This window comes from Oenanthe melanoleuca, chromosome 5 (genome assembly GCF_029582105.1).
Source record: "Oenanthe melanoleuca isolate GR-GAL-2019-014 chromosome 5, OMel1.0, whole genome shotgun sequence".
NCBI lineage: Eukaryota > Metazoa > Chordata > Aves > Passeriformes > Muscicapidae > Oenanthe > Oenanthe melanoleuca.
Genome location: NC_079339.1, coordinates 44,985,724 through 45,005,000, shown reverse-complemented (window position 1 = coordinate 45,005,000; position 19,277 = coordinate 44,985,724). Strand labels below are relative to the sequence as shown.

The 19,277-nt window shown below is 40.2% G+C and overlaps 1 protein-coding gene across 3 annotated transcripts in view; it reads left to right on the top strand.

Moving 5' to 3' along the window:
* Nucleotides 1–19,277, top strand: part of CCDC88C (coiled-coil domain containing 88C) — a 94,947-nt gene that overhangs the window by 41,956 nt on the left and 33,714 nt on the right. For all 3 annotated transcript variants that reach the window (XM_056493513.1, XM_056493514.1, XM_056493515.1), the window contains 8 exons: nt 4,828–4,886; nt 6,428–6,511; nt 7,816–7,956; nt 8,650–8,834; nt 9,364–9,445; nt 9,901–10,059; nt 16,080–16,226; nt 18,324–18,468. In XM_056493513.1, coding sequence (XP_056349488.1) covers nt 4,828–4,886; nt 6,428–6,511; nt 7,816–7,956; nt 8,650–8,834; nt 9,364–9,445; nt 9,901–10,059; nt 16,080–16,226; nt 18,324–18,468 — 1,002 coding nt within the window. The remainder of the gene's footprint in view (nt 1–4,827; nt 4,887–6,427; nt 6,512–7,815; nt 7,957–8,649; nt 8,835–9,363; nt 9,446–9,900; nt 10,060–16,079; nt 16,227–18,323; nt 18,469–19,277) is intronic.

Below are 19,277 nucleotides of genomic sequence, written 5' to 3'. Positions count from 1 at the left end.
TCACACAGGGAATATCAGTACACAGTCATGGTTGTGAACATCTATTTAGATGCATTTTTAAATTTCTCCTTTTCTAGACATTCTTACTTTTACACAGCTAGTGAGTGTATTTGGAAACTTATGGCACTTTATCTTTTGGATAAACAGTCAATCATGAGAGGGGAGAGCTTTTAACTTTTTTTAGATCAAGGATGGAAGTGAGGTTTTACTTGCCTAAAAATAGGCTCATTTCTGTCCCTTCAAAAAACTTTGCTATTTATATATGCTTTTCAAATTACATGTTAAGTTTGTCAATGAGAGACCTCAAAGTCCCTGCTTACAAGTGCCTATAGAAATCAGTTTTCATTATAATTGTAAAAGCCTACTCTCACTTGGGTATGTTTCCTGTATGGTTTCCTTCCCTATTTTGTTTCACAGGCCTCCAGAGGCACAAGGGTTCATAAAATATAAAGTTAATAACAAAACACTGCCTCAATAGTGTAAATTTAGCATTCAGACTTTTCTCACCGAGGATGTTGCTGGGGTTGGGAAAAACAGTGCTTGTGTGTTTCACCCTCCCCACATTCTCTGCACACCCTCCAGCTGCTGCTGTGCACTCCCTCCTGTGCCGATGGAGTAACATCAGAGTAGAAATATGGAGAAACAGGCAACACATGCCTAAAATAGCACTTACTTGGACCCTCTTGTTCCCATTTTCTCAGATATCTTCCCATCCCCCCCTCTCATTTTTTTCATTGTTTGTGTTCTCTCTGTACCTTGATCCTCCTTTTTTTGTTGTCGCGTCTCCTAATCCCTCTGCCCGCCTTCTCCCTGAGTCCTGCCATCTGTTTCCCAGCCTCCAGCCCCACGAGAGCAGAGGGATCTTCTGGCTCTGGCACAGGGAGGCTCCCAGGATGCACAAGTGGTGTCTGGGCTTTCCTTTCCTTTATTTTCCAGGAAACCTGCTGGCCCTCTCTCATGGCTGGGAGCAGATGGGCTTTCTGCAAATGCTCCAGGTGGCTGGCTGGCTCCCTTGCAGCACAAATACAGGGTCCAAGAGCAACTGCCCTGGAATTTTAAGAAAAGGAGTGAAAGAAAAGTGTTCATTTCTTAAGTAGCATCTTTCTGTTTAAGTGATGGTTTGACTCTTGTCCATTTTTCTTGTGGGTACCTCTCAGCAAGGAGCTACCCCAGAACAAACTGTTTGCATCCTAGGTCGTAGGAGGACAGTGTCTTGATAAGATCAGCTAATAAGCATGAGTAGACTCAGCAGACTTTCTTCCCAGCTGTCTGAGAAGGACTTGTGTCATCCCAATGAGCCAGCATAGGGGAGCTGGCACATTTCTGCTTCTGAGGTTGCACAAGAAACTTTACAGTCTTTTAAATGGGCATAAATCAAGCTTTTTGAAAAACATGACAACTGTTTAGAAGGCAGGATTGAATCAGGGATGAAGTTCACTTGCTTTTCTTTGGCATGCAGGACAGAGGCACTGTCTGGAGTGTAGAATGTGCTCTGTAGTAGTCCTAGAAGTCCTTCTGATTCACTTTGTCACCTTGGGCATTCCACTGACGTGTGGTAGCTCAGCTCTCCTGTGGGTGAGATGAAAGGGGAAAGGGGTAATTAATCCCTTCCTGGCTTGTTTTGAGTTTTAATTGAAAACTCTCTCTAAAGCACTTCAGATTGGTAGACAGGTTTTTCATACTCATACCCTATTTTAAAAAAATCTCCTGTAAATGTTATAGTTGTAAATCTCCTGTATATGTTGTAGTGTTATTCTACAAAGCTTTAAAATGTTACTCAAACCTAGCTTGAGAATGAGTGATCTGGGAGTGCCTTTGTGTCAACAAACTGTCTCTTCCCCATGGGAGACGACTTCTGAATTAAAGCCCAAGGAATGGAACTCTTTAATCACACATGATCTTCTGAAACACTTGTATGGCTAGTATATCTGCTCAGTGGACCTTTAAGCCTTAGAAGTGTTTTTAGCAAGTATTACAATCTCTCATTACATGATGTAGTATGTCTGCAAGCATAGAAAAAATTATTGAAAAGGAAACCTTGGAATAATCCTGACAGCTAAATTTTCACTGCAAGCTGCCCGGGGAGAGAGCAGACTGCTAAATGTTATGTTTAAAACATTGAGAAACTTAATAATTCATTATTATCTCAAGTCTTTCTGCAAACTCTAGCTTGTCCATCCCTGCCATGGCTGGCCTTGGTCTGCCTCCACTTCCTCATGGGAGGAGGAAGGTCTTGCTCAAAGGGCTATTTCCAAGGAAGGTCAGTCTATGTTACCAGGGTTGACCTTGGTAAGTTACTTTGCTATAATAGCCAAAGGTGTTTCACCTTACAAGGTCTTGCAGGCACACCAATGCCCATCTGTTACCTTACTGAGAAAATAGCAAAGCCTTGGTGCAGAGATGCAGGGTGTGGTTTGAATGGCTTTAAGTAGCTCACATGTCTTTAGGATGGTATAGATGGTGTCACAGTTGGAAAGTAGCCCTGGTATTTTCTAAAATGAGTGATTTCAAGCCACTTGCTCCCCCCAAGCATAGCTGGGATGCCATGGTGCACAGATTGGAATCTATGGTTGACAGATGAAGGTGCCCAGAGCACACAAAGGTTAAGTCTCGTGTCTGGCATATCCAGAGCAAGCAGCGTGACTCCTTCAGTCTCCATGGAGATGTTCTACCTGAGTAAGCTTAGGCCAATGAGAGACATGCTCAAGTCACTTGCTCTCCATAACTTAATGACTTGCTTTTGTGTCCCGCAGGCATGCTCTGCATTTAGTACCTGGTCTGTATTGCTTTGAAGCTGATGTAGAATGAAACCCAGAGCTGAAACTAATGAGAACTCAGTTTCTTGAAAACATACCTTCTGACCAGACAAATAGCCTCCCAGTAGTGCCCTCAGAGGAACTGTTCATGAAGTAATAGGGTTTTTTGGTTTTTTTTTTGCTGTCGGTGAAGGATTTTGTGTCATTGTCTGTGCTTATATAGTGTTATTGAGAGTCGTACAGAACAATCAGACTTTCACAGTCTGAAATTGAATTTGTGTATTAAATTGTAACTTCGAGGAAGGAAGAAGCCTTATGTGCTGCTGCATACTGGGAGAAAAGTAAGGATGATTGTATGTCTTTCAAAACTAGTTTTTAAATATTCTGCTTGTGGGAATAAGCTTGTGGTGAAGTGTAACTAGCGTATTTTAAAGATGGTTGCTCCTGTTGAAGAGAAGAACTTCTGCTTGCAAAATCTTAATGGTTACTAATGCAGGATGTGGATATTGAGAATTGTAGTGTTCGTTCATACAAGATGAATGAACTGATGATTTTTGTAGGGCATTCTTGAGTTGTTATAAAGATGAACATACCTAAAAGTTGTTGAAAATTTTGTAGGTATGTTTAAAGACTGGTTTAGGATGTTTGTGTTCCCAGAAATCGGGAGACAAGTTATTTCCTAAGCTGCCTGCATGTGGCCATGCTGGCTTGCAAGGTTGTGGGAATGGCAGGAACCCTCGTGGTAATTTAGGTCAGTGCCTTTGTGCAGCTGTGGGGCTGTGGCAGCTTAACTGATGAGTCAGATTAACTCCCCTTCCCTGGCCTTGGGTCCTGCGCATGCCTTTGACTGACTGCCAGGACAACCTCTCAAGGGCATGGTGTTGGTGGAGGAGCAGAGCACAGTTACACTCAGAAATTAGTATCTATTTAGTGATAAGAGCAGTTGAACACCCAAGTAAATCAGGGTGTAAGATGAAAGCATTAGTTGCACAATTACACGCTCAGGAAGAATGCACATGTGTAGGGATGAGAGAAAGCTATATGTGGCCTGTTTTGTTTCTTTGTTTCTCTTTCCTCATCCTCCCCCAGTGTGGATGAGAACAGACTTTTCCTGAACCTAGCTCTGTAAAGATGTTTTATTTTTCTCTTTGAAACTCCCTGCCTTCCTTTTGCCCTTTTTGCCTTGCCCTTTGTCTAACTTTGATATACGTAATTTCCTTTACCATCCAACAATCCACATTAATTTTGTTGAAACAAGCTGGTTCTAAGCTGCACCAGTTCCCCTTGAGGAACTTAAGGTTTTCCCTCTCCTAATGCTGGGAAGTGGCTGGCCAGGGCTGCTGGTCACAGCAGGATTGCCTGCAGCAGCACAGGGGCTGTCTCCTCTCCCCACGGCTCCCAGCATATGGCCAGCTCCTCAGTATCCCTTACACATCCTCATTCTCTGCCCTCTTACCACATGGGGTTTGTGCTTCAAAGTGTCAACAGGCTTTGATGCAGAATGGGCAGAGTTTATTTGCTGAAACATCTATCTCTCAGAGAGAATTTATTTGCACAGAATGGTATTCAGCTTTGGGAAGTCTGAGTGGCAACTGTTTTACAGAAGGAGAATTTAGGGCACATTCTTTGTAAGTAACCCTCCTTTACTTCTGCCCGTGGTGGTTTTTTTTTATTTTGATGGGGTTTTTTGGAGGAGGGAGAGCTGTTGGTGATTTGTGGGGCTTTTTTGCACCCTTGTTAATCACAACAAAATAGACATGCATTGCTCATATGCATTGAACTATTTAAGGGATTTTTTTTGGTGGTGTATTGATCAGAAAAGCCATAGAAAATTATAGGTGAGAATAGCACATCAAGAGGAAAATGTCTTGCTGGATTTGGGATTTTAAATGAATTTATAAGAACTGCATTGTTACATAGAAAATATGGTGACTTTATAATAGGCATGTAGATATTGTTCAGGCACTTGTCCAAAAGTCTTACTTCTCCTTTTAGGCACATAATTTGGAGAGGATCACGTCAAGTCCTTACCTGTTTTACATATGTACTGATGATCTTTTTTCCTCTCTAGGTAAAAGTATGGATGAAATCAAGAAGCTGCTGTTGTTGGTTCTGGGATGTGCTGTGCAGGTGATGATTCATAGAAGATAAGATTTTTTTAATCTGTTTTTTTTTTTTCCTGGAATGAGAAAATCAACGCAAAATCAGTGCTGTATGAACAAATCTTGAGCTCAAGACAGCTTGTGAGCTAAATTGTGTGAAACACAATAGGTAAAGGAAAGAAATGCAGGGGAGAGGAAGCACATTGTGTGATAGCAGTAGCCTCAATTTGTTGCTAGTGCTTAATCAGACACAGGACGTGTTCTTTTTAACTTTGATAACACAGTGGGACGAGATAAGTTTTGAACAGTGTTCTTGATATCAAGATTGTCGTTGGTTTATTTTCTTACTGTTTTAAAATACAAAGCGGAACTGTACATGTTAATGCCAAACAAATAGTTTAACAAGTCTAAATATTTGTTTAATGAATCATTATTTTATTTGCACAGTATTTTTATTTAATATTATGTGTCAAAAATACCAGCATAATAGATACTTTGTGTATTAGTATGGGGATCTTTGTGTGATATTTGTTTAAATAAATAGAGAGACAATGTATATGGGAAACTCTGGAGAAATGCACAGCAGTTACCAGATAAAGAAATCAGTGTTCTGCCCACCAAACCTCTGAGGCAGTAAACAATGGCCTTGTTGCAGGCAGGCCTTTGCTGATAATTGACCTTATTTGTAGGTCTGCCTTGTGTTTTTGTCATGCCTTAGGACTCTTACCCTGCTCAGCTATGTCAGCTCAATTATGTCAGGGTAAAGCTGTCTAGTATTGCAGCTCTGAATTATGTTAGTGTTGTGTTGCAGCACAAAGAATTGTTTTCGCTGCTGTGCTCCTCAGTCCTCATTTGCTGGTCTGAGATTCTTCCCAAGGAAGTAAATGGTTGAGACGCAGAGCCAGGCCTCAGAAGGACACTGTAAATGAGTTTAAAAAACCCTTTTAAATACTGCTCTGATATACTGATAGCAGATGTCTGTCTCTTCTAAAGTCTTAAGTAAAAGATTTACTAAAATCTGTTTGTCTGAAATGTCATTCATTTTTATCCAGAATGCTTCCCGTTTTTTATCTAAAACATATGTTGATTTAGTCCAACAAACAACATTAGGCATTGATGTAAATAGTACCTAAAGTGATGCGTCTCTTTTCATTGCCAAAATCAAACAAAATGCAAACAGCAAAGCAGACAGGTTAAATGATGCAGTGTAAGTGAAGGTTTACATTTGTGCAGCTCCATTAATGAAGCTGTGATGATTTCCTCTGGCTGTTTCCCCACCTCTTGATCACATTGCATGTTGAACTTGCTTTTTAGCAGTAAAACCAGCCACTTAACTTAGCCATGATTGTACTGACTAAAAAGTTTAAATAATTTAATGCATAATTTAGTTCATGTTCCATATGGAGCAGTGAAGTGTTATACCTAGTGTAACAAAGTGTAGATCTTGAACAGTTTTTTATTAGCAGTGTAGGTTGTTTGAGTTTGGAGTTTTTTTTAATTTAAATGAAAAATGGAGCAGTAAGTTTTAAGCTATGAAGCACTGTTTCAGGGTGTGCTTTCTTTTAACAGTGTGAAAGGAAAGAAGAGTTTATTGACAGAATAAAACAGCTGGATATTGAAACCCAAGCTGCTATTGTGTCACACATTCAGGAGGTAGGATTCTTACTATCATCTATTTTGATGTTGTATCTCCCCCTTCCTTGACTTAACAGGATTTTTTTGCTATAAAATATTAATGCTTAGAATTTCATAATGGTTTCATAAACTTCACGAAAAAGAAAATTAACTATGTTACTAGGCTCAAATTACATGATGAAAATGTTAGGTGCTGGGATCATTACTTGGCTCAGTGGTCTTTGGAAGAGATGCAGAGGTAAACACCCTTGCTTGCTACTTATAGGTTGTGCAGAAGGAATTGTTGTAAGGATTCTCACATGCAATATTGACAAAATCCATGGGTGTCTTAGAAGCTGCAGAGCTCCTTGCACCAATGGTGTAAGCGTTAAGTCCCAAAGCCCTGTGGTAGGTGATACAGCCTGCCCAGTGACTCTCTTCAGACAGTGACCTCTGAGCTAGATTGTCTTGAAGAGCTGGAATTGGACATATGCTCTCTTTAAAAAGGTGTTTGATCCAGTGACAAGCATTCTTGGATTTCTAAGGCTTCAGAAGAAGGAAAGAATATGGATAGGCTTACCAAAGAATACAGAAAGTCTCTTACTTTGGAGAGCTAAGTGGAAGAGCCCCTCACTGGGAGTGGATGCTGTCTGTGCCCAGGTGTTAATGCATGCAGGTGCAGAAAGCCTGGTACACTAAATATGAGGAAAAAAAATAGGAGAAGTCTTGAGACAGGAACTTTTTTCTTAACACTTAAAAAATAGTTCATTTTTAGGAAAGAAAAAAAAATAGTGATGAGATAAGCACATTGTTTTAACAAAAGCTGGAACAGTCATTAACTGAGCTTGAGAGACCTGCCTGATGTTTCTGCTAAATGATTCAGAGTAAATCAATTTAGGTACGGTAACAGTTGAAAGATGCACTGCTAGCAATACCAGAGGTATTTCTGCAGCTGATACAGCTCCTCCCAGCTGTATCAGCTGCAAGTTGAATTCATTGAAATCAAGGATTCTTAGTAATGTTCAGTGTGGGAGTAGTCCCATCTCTGTGAGAATCACCTCGGGGTCAGTGAGACAGCTGTACACTTCTAATATGCAAGTATGCATGCTATTGATCATAATATTTATCTGATCACTTAAAAATCAGACTTAATAATTATAAAAAATATAAATACCAAAAATTTATGGGTAGTGTTACAGCTAAGTAGTTGCATTTATTATTTGCAGCCTGGATGGATGTTTTTTAATTTATTGAATAGAAGGAATGGGGCAATGCTGCATATATGGTGAACAGATTTTCAACTCAACCAGTGGAAAGACATACTTTTTTGTTTCTATTCCTAGGTGACTCACAATCAGGAGAATGTCTTTGACTTGCAATGGCTGGAGCTCCCAGATATGGCCCCAGAAGAACTAGAGTCTCTCTCCAGGAATATGGTTTTCCACCTCAGGAGGCTCATTGATGAGAGAGATGAATGCACAGAAGTATGAGGACATATCTCTCCCATATAGAGCTCATGAGAAGCAGCAGATGTGGGCTCCATTCCTTCTTTTGTGTCTTGTTTGTGCACTAGGTTTCTATTTCTTTTGCACCTTTCTACTACACCTCTGAAAATTCGTAGAAAGATTTTGACTTGTCCACTGATTCTTGTGTAAGCACTAAGATGTGGTGAAGGGGAGTTGAGGAATCTCTCCGTGAAATGGAGACCAGATGTCTCTGCATGTCTGTGCAGTCCTTCAGGCAGAGCTCGCTAGTATCTCTGTTGGCATCTACCCTCCTGGGCTCCATTGTCTTCTCTAGCTTTTTTGATTCATCAGTTCCTTTCCCTTCAGATCTCTGGAGAAGCCTTCTACCTTTCTTTAGCCTTTTAATCTTCTATCATGCTTTTGACTGCGATAGTGTTAGTTAGAACCATTAGTTGCTACAGGTTTTTATGAATTTTTCAAGGAAAATAGACTATTTACTTTAAACATTGGAAGAGGAATGTTTTAGTGGTTGGAGCATAGTGGAGATTCCTTTCCTCTTCTGTATAACCTTCACTCCTGGCTGTCACTTGAATTCTGTATCATGCCAGACTAATAATTTCCCAAATCTAAAATAATCTTATAGGTATTTTTAAAACTATGCATTAATACACTATTTTTCTCTTGGCACTACATAGTCTTTTGTATTTCCAGGTCATTGTAGATCTCACTCAAGAGAGAGATTATCTGCAGTCTCAGCAGCCACCAAGCCCTCTGAAAGTACCAAGTCCAGATTCTTCACCAAACCCTGCCAACCCTCTTTCTAATGAAGAAAAGCAGCACCTTGCAGTTGAGCTGGCAGACACAAAGGCTAAATTGAGAAGAATCCGTCAGGAGCTGTAAGTCACCATTGTTTTGTGCTTCTAGAGAGACTTGCATATTAAGTGTTGTACATCCTGACAGTGCAGGAGCTTGTTGGCTCCAGTATACTGACTTCCACAGGAGCTCTCAGAATCAGACCTTTCAAATCAGAGCAGTAGGAAGCTAGTAGTGTATTCCATCTTTTATTTAATAATTGGCCTTTAAGTGTAGGGTGATGGCTACTTCGATTCTTTTTGTGTCTCATCTCTCTCTCTTCCCCTTTCAGAATACCAACTGCTAGCTCTGCTTGTTAACTTAAAATGAAAGCTATCTATGGTAGCAGGTGCACCAATGAGATTTAAACATAGGAACTTAGTATAAAAATAGAGTTGCAAACTCGGATCCATGATAGGTGTATGGTATCATGAGAAAATGATGCTGTGATAATAAAGAATATGCTGGGAGATTTTTCTCTTCTTTTACAGATTCCTGGCAGTGTCCATATAATCAATATTGTTCCAGGAAAGTAAAAAAAAAAATTACTAAGATTTTTCTAATCCTTTTCAGGGAAGAGAAGTCTGAGCAGCTTGCAGATTCTAAACATGAAGTTGAGCAGCTCACCCTAGAGCTGCAAAAAATAAAGCAAGAGGTGAGATGGGCTTGTTTTACTGTGATAATCTTCCCTATTTAAAAAAAAAAAAAAAAATCTGTTTGTGTGAGGCTAAAATTACTACTATGCCTGTTTTATAATAGAGAAATCAACTTAGTCCAGCAAGCTGTTTAAAGATTATGGTTGTGGCATAGCAGTGCTATGCTTGCCATTTAACTGTTGAGAGCAGTCTCATCTGTTCAGCTTGCAAACAGCCTAGTAGTGCCTGAAGCTTATGCAGCATCAGACATTATTTATGTCAGAGGTCCAATAGGCTGAAGAACCTCTCTATCTTGTAGACAATTTACTGGCTACTAGAAGAACTCTTGTTCCTTAACCAGGGGGAATACTATTTGTCTATGCTTACAATCGGTAATAAAATATAAAAGAATAAAATTTGAAGCACGTGGCTAAAAGTATTAATTTAGATTTTTCTCCCTGCTTATCCCTCTCAGAATATGCACCTTGCCTCAGATGCTCGCTCTGCCCGAGCGTACAGAGACGAGCTCGATTCCCTGAGAGAGAAGGCAAACCGCGTGGAGAGACTGGAGATGGAGCTGGTTCGGTGCAAAGAGAAGCTTCACGACGTGGAGTTTTACAAAGCTCGCATGGAGGCAAGTCAAAATTAGGAGCAAGATTTGCTGAGTAATCCATAATGTTTGGCTTTTGTTGTGTTACTAGTTCATGTGTCATTTGTCATTAAGCTGACCATAGCAGAACATCAGAGCAAGTAGAAGTTTCATAACGTACATCATAGCTATTGACTGAGAACCATTAAAACCTCTTTCAGTAGAGGAAGTACTTGGTGCACACAACCCATTAGTTTTAAAGAACTCTGCTTTCTTAAGCATTATGTGGCTAAACAGGATAGACCTTTTCTGGATGTTTTTTCTAGAGTCCAGATCTTTAGTTTAGCTTTAGGTAAATTATCTCTGTTCCAGAGTTGTTCCTTGGACCAACATTTTAAATACCATCTATAAATTAATTAAGTGAATGTTTGGATGTTTTTCCTTAGGGCTTTGTAGCAGATGCAACTGTTGTTAAAATGGCATTTTTAAGGATGACCTCAGATGACAAATTCTAGCCACCCCTTTTTGCAAATGTTACTTGTAGTAGAAAGGAGAAAAACTTTAGATCCTCCCTTTAGATCCATGAGTGGGGTATGTCAATGAGAAGTGTGCGGCTTTGTTCCAGTAGTAATGTCAGTTACTCAGCTATGCCCATCTTGGAATTATTAATTGAATTAGGTTGCAAAAGACCTTAGAGGTCATCTGGCCAAACTCACTGGCTCAGCATGGCTGATGTTAAGATTAGGTAGGACTGCTCTTACTTTCTGTTCTTTCAGTTACTTGAGGAATTCACACCAAAACTCCCAATAATCCATATACGAAAGACTTCAGCCGAACTTAAAGAAACATCCAGACTGCTGAACGAATGGAGGTTTGGTAATTGACAGCCTCAGTATAATTAGATAAAATCCCAAGTCTGAGGTAGAAGACTGATGTTGCCAGGCTTCTGGCTGAGAGCTCTATTAACTCTACTTCGTAGGTGATTTTTTTTCCCCTTCTTTAACCTAAGGGGGCAGCTAGCTGCAGCTTCTTATGAATAGGTTCACTAAAGTGGATGGTTATTAAATGTAGTAATAGACTGCAAAAAGCTTGTCTTGCCTCTCGGTAATTCCCAGTTTGCATTAGGAAGTATGAGGCTCTGCCTCTCTCTGTTTTCCTCCCTCAAGCTGGCAAATCAGTCATGCTCTAACCCTGGCACATTGGCTATCAGTGAGTCATCCTGGCATTCCCTAAGCACTGGAGGTGCTTAGCTTTACCTGCTGCTCAGATAATTCACCTGGAACTCAAAGAGGAGTTTTTGTGTCCCCTTCATCTGAGGTCAAGGGAGGAGCCTTCTTGATTGTCCCAGAGCCAGCAATTTCCTGCACTGCTGTCTGCATGTCCTGCACTGCTAATCTTGCTTAACATAGCATTCAGTTAAGAGACTTTCATGTTAGTTTCAAATTTCTTCTAACTCTCCTCGCTCTGTCTTCCACCCTGTCACTTTTTGGTGGAACTGTGGAATGTCAGAGATGAGTGCTGGCTCTCCAGGGTGATCTCCCTGCAGTACAGCCAGCAGCCAAGCCTCTCACAGCCACTCACTCATTCCCCACCAGTGAGATTAGAGAGTGAATTGTAAGGATAAAAGCTGGAAAACTCATGGGTTGGGATAAAGACAGTTTAATAGGGAAAGCAAAAGCAACAAGCAAAGCACACCATGGAATTCACTGCTTCCCATGGACAGGCAGGTATTCAGCCATCTTCCAGGACAGCATTGCGTGTAATGGTAACTGGGAAAGTGAAACACCATCACTCCAAATGCCCTCCCCTTCCATCTTCTTCTCTTTACTTTATATACTGAGCATGATGCCGTATGGTCTAGAATATCTCTTCAGTCAGTTTGGGTTTCCTGTCCTGGCTGTGTCACCTCCCACCTTCCCATGCACCCCCAACTTCCTCACCAGCATGGCAGCACAGAAGGCTCTGTGAGAAGCCTACTGAGCAATAGCAAAAACATCTCTTTGTTATCAGCACTGTGTTCAGCCAAATCCAAAATACAGCCCCATACTAGCTGTTTGGCCTACCCCAACCAGAACCAGCACAAATACAGTAGTGGGACCAGGAATATTTCCCACTGATCTCGCACGTATCTAATTTGGAGCCACAGTGTGACCTTTAGCCAAAGGCACTATTGTAGGAGCTGAGCTTTCTGATGGCCAACAGGATTGTACAGCTGTCTGCAGGGTGCTGTGTGGTTTAGAATAGACAGCGAATTTCACATTCTCACCACTCCCTCTCCCATCATTGATCAAATTTTGACTCAGCCATGGACTGACAGCATTAAGCAGCAGGCAAACTCCATTGGTCTCAGGCTGGCACATTCAGGGGATTCCACAGGGCCCTATTCTGTGTTTTTATGGTCATAGAGTAGCACAAGGGCTGTGAGTATTAGCCAGTATCCAGCTTTCCATGGAGCCTCAGTTTTCTGTCAAATCTGACTCAAGTCCTCTGCCCCTCTGAAAGAAGAATTAATGTCTGGGGTCAGTATAGTGTCTGCTTAGATTTGTTCAGGGATGTAATATGGTAGAGATTTTTACTTCTAGACAGTACAGTGATTATTCATTTCATGGCATTTACTAGTTGCCAATGGCTTGCTAAGCTCTAACCCTGAAGACCTGAACAAATCATCCAGAGCACACAGTGAAAATGTAGGTGTTTTCAGTATCAGCTAGTTTTCTGTGGTAATATGGTACCTTAAGGCTCATAGGGTCTTGACAGACTTGTTAATAAGCAGTTCCAGGTTGGTTGGTGAGAAGAAAAAGGGGATTTAATGTTGTGCATCAATGCAGAAAGCTGTTAAATGAGTCCTTAAAATCTTTTCCTTCCTGGTATTGCAGGACTGCAAAGGTTCAAGTCTGTATGTCAGTGTAACACATTTAGGGCTTGTGTGGTGCTTTCCTTCTTTGTATGTCTTGACAAATTGTTCAGGAGTGACATTTTAGTTGAACCATTGTTCAAGGAACATTAATGTCCTCTGGAGCCTTCCTGCTGATGTGGCTTAATGAGGTCACAACTGTGAATGTGAAGGAGTGGCTTAGAGCAGGGTTTCCTCCACAGAGGTGCTTTTCTGCCATGCAAAACTCCCTTCCAGGATTCATCTCCACTGAACCTTTTCCTGTTCCATGGGATGAGATTATTTTCCAAGGCCAAGGAGTATGCTTTGCCCAGTTTTCCTCCTTCTCATCATAATAAAATTTCCATGCAGGATGACAGGAGGAATCTCTTGTCATTAAAAAAAAAAAAAAACAAACAAAAAAACAAAAAGGCAAAAGCATTTCATGTATGTTGTTCTCAGTAGCAACACAACGCTAATCATGCAACCACTTACCACCAGAGTTAATTGTAACCATCTGAATGCACAGTGCACATTCTTAAAGCTATTTTAAGTTATAGTTTATAGGGCATCAAACCACAATATGTAATTGATTTTAGAAACTGCAAAAGCTGAGTTATACTCAGTGTATTAAACAAAAAAAAATCCGCAGCCAACTGTTTTTGTTGCTGATTTTAAAAGAAATTTGTAGCTATAAAATAATGTTGGTGAATTTGTTAATTCAATTACAAATGAACTTTAATTCCAGTGGAAGGAGCACCACCCCATGACCACCACCTGCTGACTGTCTAACAAGTGTGATTTGTAGCCAGAGAGATTTTTAGGTCAGCTGTGTTATTTCTGCAGCTTCTGGGAGATGTTAGTGCTGACATGTTTTAAGACAGCTTTGCTTCCCAGGCCTTGAGATGTAACTCTACAAAGCTCCCATGGACTAATTATTTAAATTATATGAACTTTTCAATATTAAGACAACCTCAGATCATGGCAATTTGAGAGTGAGCAATGTCTACCTCATCACAGCAGGCATTTCCACCTGGTTATTAATTTAATATTTCATCAGAACTACTTTGAACTGGCATGACTGCCCATCCTGGGTGCTCAATGGAAAGTGCTTCAGTTTTCCATATACTGCAGTTCCCACTGGTGTGTGGTTTGTACCACAGCCTGCATATGTGTATGTACTTGGCACATAGTTTGACTCTTGATGAGACACTAAAATAACTAGTTCTTGCTTGGTAGGCAGTTTTAAGGATAGTTATGAGGTCATGTCTTTGAGGTCAGACACCACTTTAGTTCTTAGGGCTGTGGTCCAGATTGAGTGTGGTGATCTAGCAAAGTAAACTCTTGGCACATTGCTGTTTCATTACAGATATTCTGGCAGCTTCCATAACACCCAGCAGTTTTTGTGCCACGCACTTCTTCCAGTCTGTCATCTGTTTAGTGTCAGCCTTTTAAGTTTGCCCACCCTGAAGTGACCCTGTTAGCTCAGACTTGGCCCAAAATGCAGATTCTGTAACCTTAGTGTTTCAGTATTATTGTTATTTTAGTTACTTGCATACTCAGACATTTTAACTGGAGATGAACCTCTTCACAAACACTGACATACTTGTCCTTTTAGTGCTATTATAGTAGGGAAATTTTTTGTCTCATGATTTGCAAGTTGGTAGCTGACCCACTGAGAGATCAAGGGCAGTATGGTACTGCATAAGATAGACTTTCCATATTATGCCATATACAGTCAAGCTGCAACAGACAACTATGACTGTAAAAGGCTTTTAAATGATGGCCCCCTGTAGTGTCAAAAGACAGGGGGAGTGATTGTCATGAGACAGTCTTAACTCATTCTTTATATCTATATTTTCTGTTTTTCATTTCTTTTTGTTTGCTTTTTAAATAAGTGAGCCATATAAGGCTTCTTAAGGTTGATTCCATCCCAAAAAATGAGAATGTAGTTGCTGATTAGACTGTGAAAGCGATTTCTCATGCTTGGTGATCTTTCAGGAATCTACTTGGTTTGGCTGTTTGTGGTCTGAGAGACCAGACATGAGCACTGTGTCAGCAGAGACATCATATTTGAAGTCAGTTATCCAGGAATAAACTTGTGAAGCATTTTGTCCTGTTTGCACATTTTCTGGTTTTGTATATTTCATTGGAACAGCAGAATGGATGGGGAGAGAAGGGAGGAAATCAGAGAATGATGAAGTTTCTGTAGAGAATCAATCTGCTTCTTGCCCAGTTGTAACTCATTTGGGGAAAATTCCTTACTGTATCCATTTAATCTTTGAAATGCTGATGCATTTCTGCCATAGAACATTTCTCTTGGACTCAAGGCTTATCCGAGGATCAACAAAAGTAAAAGCTAGCAGTGAGTTCTTATAGCTTAAAATAAGACATATTTGATAAATGTGTTTAAAACATGACCAACATTTCATGGCCAGATTTTCATGCATTGGATATCTCATGTTTCCAGAATAAGATACTTGAATGCACTGTTTCATTTGTTATTTGCAAGGAACAGTTGCAATGCAGAATAATTTACTTGTTTCTAATGCTGTGGCTGCAGCAAAGTAATAAATTAAACTTCTACTCAGTAAAACCAGATCCAAAAGCTCTAATGAGTAAGCAGCATGGCTTGTGCAGTTCATGTGTTTAGTGGGAAAGTGGCAAGGGAGCGTTCAGTGATAAGTGTGGAGCAACTTCTACTGTTAATGTGAATTAGGATTCTGTTCATGAGAGAGAAATTTTATTGAACAGACATTTGCACGTGAGTATACTGAAACAGCAATGTGGATCTTGAATGTATTGGTAGATACTGTTCCCCATCCCTTGACAGTAAATATTTTGAAGCTGGGAATATAAGGGACTACGATGACTTGGGAAAGGAATTGGTATTGTAACAGTGGAATTGGAATAGAACAGTTGCTCTTCTGTGTGCTCCTCTTGATCTAGCCTCATACAAAGAAAAAGAAACTCTGTTAAGCTTATAAAATTCGGGAAAAAACTCTGAGAAATATTTTATTTACTTGCAGAAGTAAAAAAAGGTAATAACTGTCATTAAAATATTAGGTAAAAGTCTTTCTTTGAAACGAACATGTCACATTTCCTTCTAGATTTTTGCAATTTCACTTTATGAAAATTACTTGGTCTGTGAAAAGATGGTAAGAAATTAACACTGTTACTTTTTTTCCCCTAGGAATTAAGAGAGGACAACATTGTATTAATTGAAACAAAGGCCATGCTGGAAGAACAGCTAACCATGGCAAGAGCTCGTGGTGATAAGCTGCATGAATTAGAGAAGGAAAATTTGCAGTTGAAATCCAAACTTCATGATGTAGAGCTGGTATGCACTTTCTTTTTCATTATGCTAATTTTTTGAACTTTCGTTTTTATCCTTATGTTACAAAATTAAGTCACAGAAACTGGTGGAGACAGGCAAATAAATCAGTAGTGCTTTTGAAGAGTTTTTAGATGGAACTTTCTGTACATTGGTTCTTGAAATAGTGTAATGTTAACAGCGTATACCAGTGCTACTTTGTATGACACTGAGTTTTATTCTATGCAGAAGGTATGTCACAATTTTAAAATACAGACTACTTTCATACATTTTGTTAATGGAGATACTGAAATCTGTTTAAGTAGAAATCTCTTAGATGTAGGAAATAAAATCTACTCTAGTAAATAGTCTTTCTTGTTGGAAACAAAATCCCCAGCGATTTCAGTCTTTAAGAATCCATTACCAATGCAAAAGTCGCAAAATTCCAAAATTTCTATATGTATAAATCAGAGATATGGTTTATTGCTTCATAAATAAGGAAAGGTAATAATTGAGAGACTGTTGTCTACAAACAAAAAGCAACATTGGACTTCATAAACCCACTAGAAATACTAAATACTCTTTTATCTCTTGTATTTTACTTAGCAGTCCTCATCTTATCCCACCACAGTTTGAATTCTTGTGGCTTTATCTATACAGGGTTTTCAACAGGTTCTGTTGGAAATAAAAATGTGGAGGATGCTGTATGTGATGATTGAATCTGGACATACATCAGTGACAAGGGGTGTCCCTCAGGGGTCCATACTGGGACCAGTGTTCCTTAATATCTTCATTTATGCCATTGTCAAAGGGGTCAAAGGCACTGTGGTGGATTTGCAGGTCCCGGAGAGCCAGTTGTGCCCTGGGCTGCATCCAAAGCAGCATGATCAGCAGGGTGAGGGAGGGGATTCTACCCCTTCACTTCCCTCTACTGAGACCTGCATCCAGCTATGGAGTCCTCAGCACAGGAAGGACATGGACCTGTTGGAGTGAGTCCAGAGGAGGGACACCAAGATGATCAGAGGGATGGGGCACCTCTCCTGTGAGCAGAGGCTGAGAGAATTGGGATTTCCCAGCCTGGGGAAGAGGGGGCTCCAGGGTGACCTAATAGCTGCCTTGTAGCACCTGGAGGGAGCCTAAAAGATGGTGGGAGACATTTTACAAGGGCATGTGGTGATAGGACAAGAGAGAATGGCTTCAAACTAAAAGAGAGTAGGTTTAGATTAGATAGTAGGAAGAAGAAATTCTTTACTGTGAGGGTGTTGAGGCACTGAAAGAGGTTGGGTTGCCCAGAGAAGCTGTGGATGCCCCATCCCTGAAAGTGCTCAGGGCCAGGTTGGACAGGGCTTTTGAGCAATGTGGTCTAGTGGGAAGTGTCCCTTCCCATGGCAAGAACTGCATAATCTTTAGTGTCCCTTCCAGCCCAAATAATTTTATGATTCTGTGATTCAGGATATTGTCAAGGTTATTCATGCTCAGTTTTTCTAAAGTCGCTGGAGATTTTGCATGGTTTTCTGGGTGAGTTGATGAATTTTCTCTGGTGACTTGACAAATTTTTGGTTATGGTCTCTGACAACTTGAGAACCACTGAGGCAGCATTTCAGTTCCCACAAAAGCAAATGTCCCAGATAGTCACAAGAAGAAACAATAGATTCATTCTCCAGATCTGTTTTCAGGCATTAGAATTCAAATTACGAGGCAGGTGTTACTCCCTGTAACACCTTACTGTGTCCAAGTTCGATGTGATAAATTGAAGCTCTGCAGAATTAAAAGTTCTAGCTGAAGAATTTCCAGTGTGTCAGAGCATGATGCTACATGTTTTGGAAGAGCTTAGTTCTGGAGGCATCTTGAATCCAATCTGCCATACTAGTCCTGGCTTATAGTGGCCCTGCCATCCCCCCGTCTCCTAGTGTGTCATGGACCAGAGCTGGTGCTAAACAGGGCCAGTTGGGCTTTGCTTTCTGTGGCTTATATAGGGAGCCCACAGCAAACATTTAATGCTGGGGATGTATTTCATTATAAAACCACTGTTTAAGGAGATTCTTCTACCCTCAACATGCACTGTGCTTGTAGCAGCTCGGCAGATGGGCTGACCATGCTTTCATTCATGTGTGTCTTGCACAGGACCGGGACACAGACAAGAAGAGAATTGAAGAGCTGCTGGAGGAGAACATGGTCTTGGAGATTGCACAGAAACAGAGCATGAATGAGTCTGCACACCTAGGCTGGGAGCTAGAGCAACTGTCTAAAAGCACTGATCTTGCAGATAGTGAGTACCAGCTGGGGTGGCTATGGTGTTTGTGGTCTGTTTCAAATAAACAGATTGGTTGATTAAGATGGGAACTTCTGTTGAATCCAAGATTGGAAAGCTTCCCTCATTCAGCCACTTGACTTTGACCCTGATTTTTTTGAATGTGTAAAATGTATTCATCTTCCTTTCACTTTCTTTTGAAAGCATCAAGATGTTTTGCTTTTGTTTTGTTCATCAATGAGAAAGTGACTTTTAAGTATCACACCTTAAAAAAAATTTAAAAAAAAAAAAAAAAAAAGAAAGCTTTGTAAATGACACAGCAGAAATGTCACATTGAATATTTCTAACTGAATGGTTGGGTGGAGTCTGTGATCTTTAGTATTCTTTAGTACAGTTAATACAGACAATTAACTGGTCTTTAAGTCCCAGGAAGTAATGTATGCTGAAGTCATTTATTTTTACTAGATACTGAAAAATGTGTGCAGTTAAAATAACTGGCTGATTTTTTTTTCTTTGAGTGGTTGGTTTGATTTCCATAACTATCACAAACATAACTAATTCTTCCTTCACTGGACAGGTTTTAACATTGGTTTCTTGTTTAACATTTATTCTGTCTATCATACCAGCCTAAATAACAATTCTAAGTGGAACTTGGGAAATACAAGCTATTTCCTCTAATTCAACATGCAGCTTTTATTGAGTATTCACCTTATTTTGCTAAGACTTGAATGTTTGGCTTTGTGTACCAGGAACCGTTGAACTTGAAGACAAAGGAATAAATTAGAGTAAGCAGATGTTTTCAGTAAAACTGTCTAGAATAGCTGTGT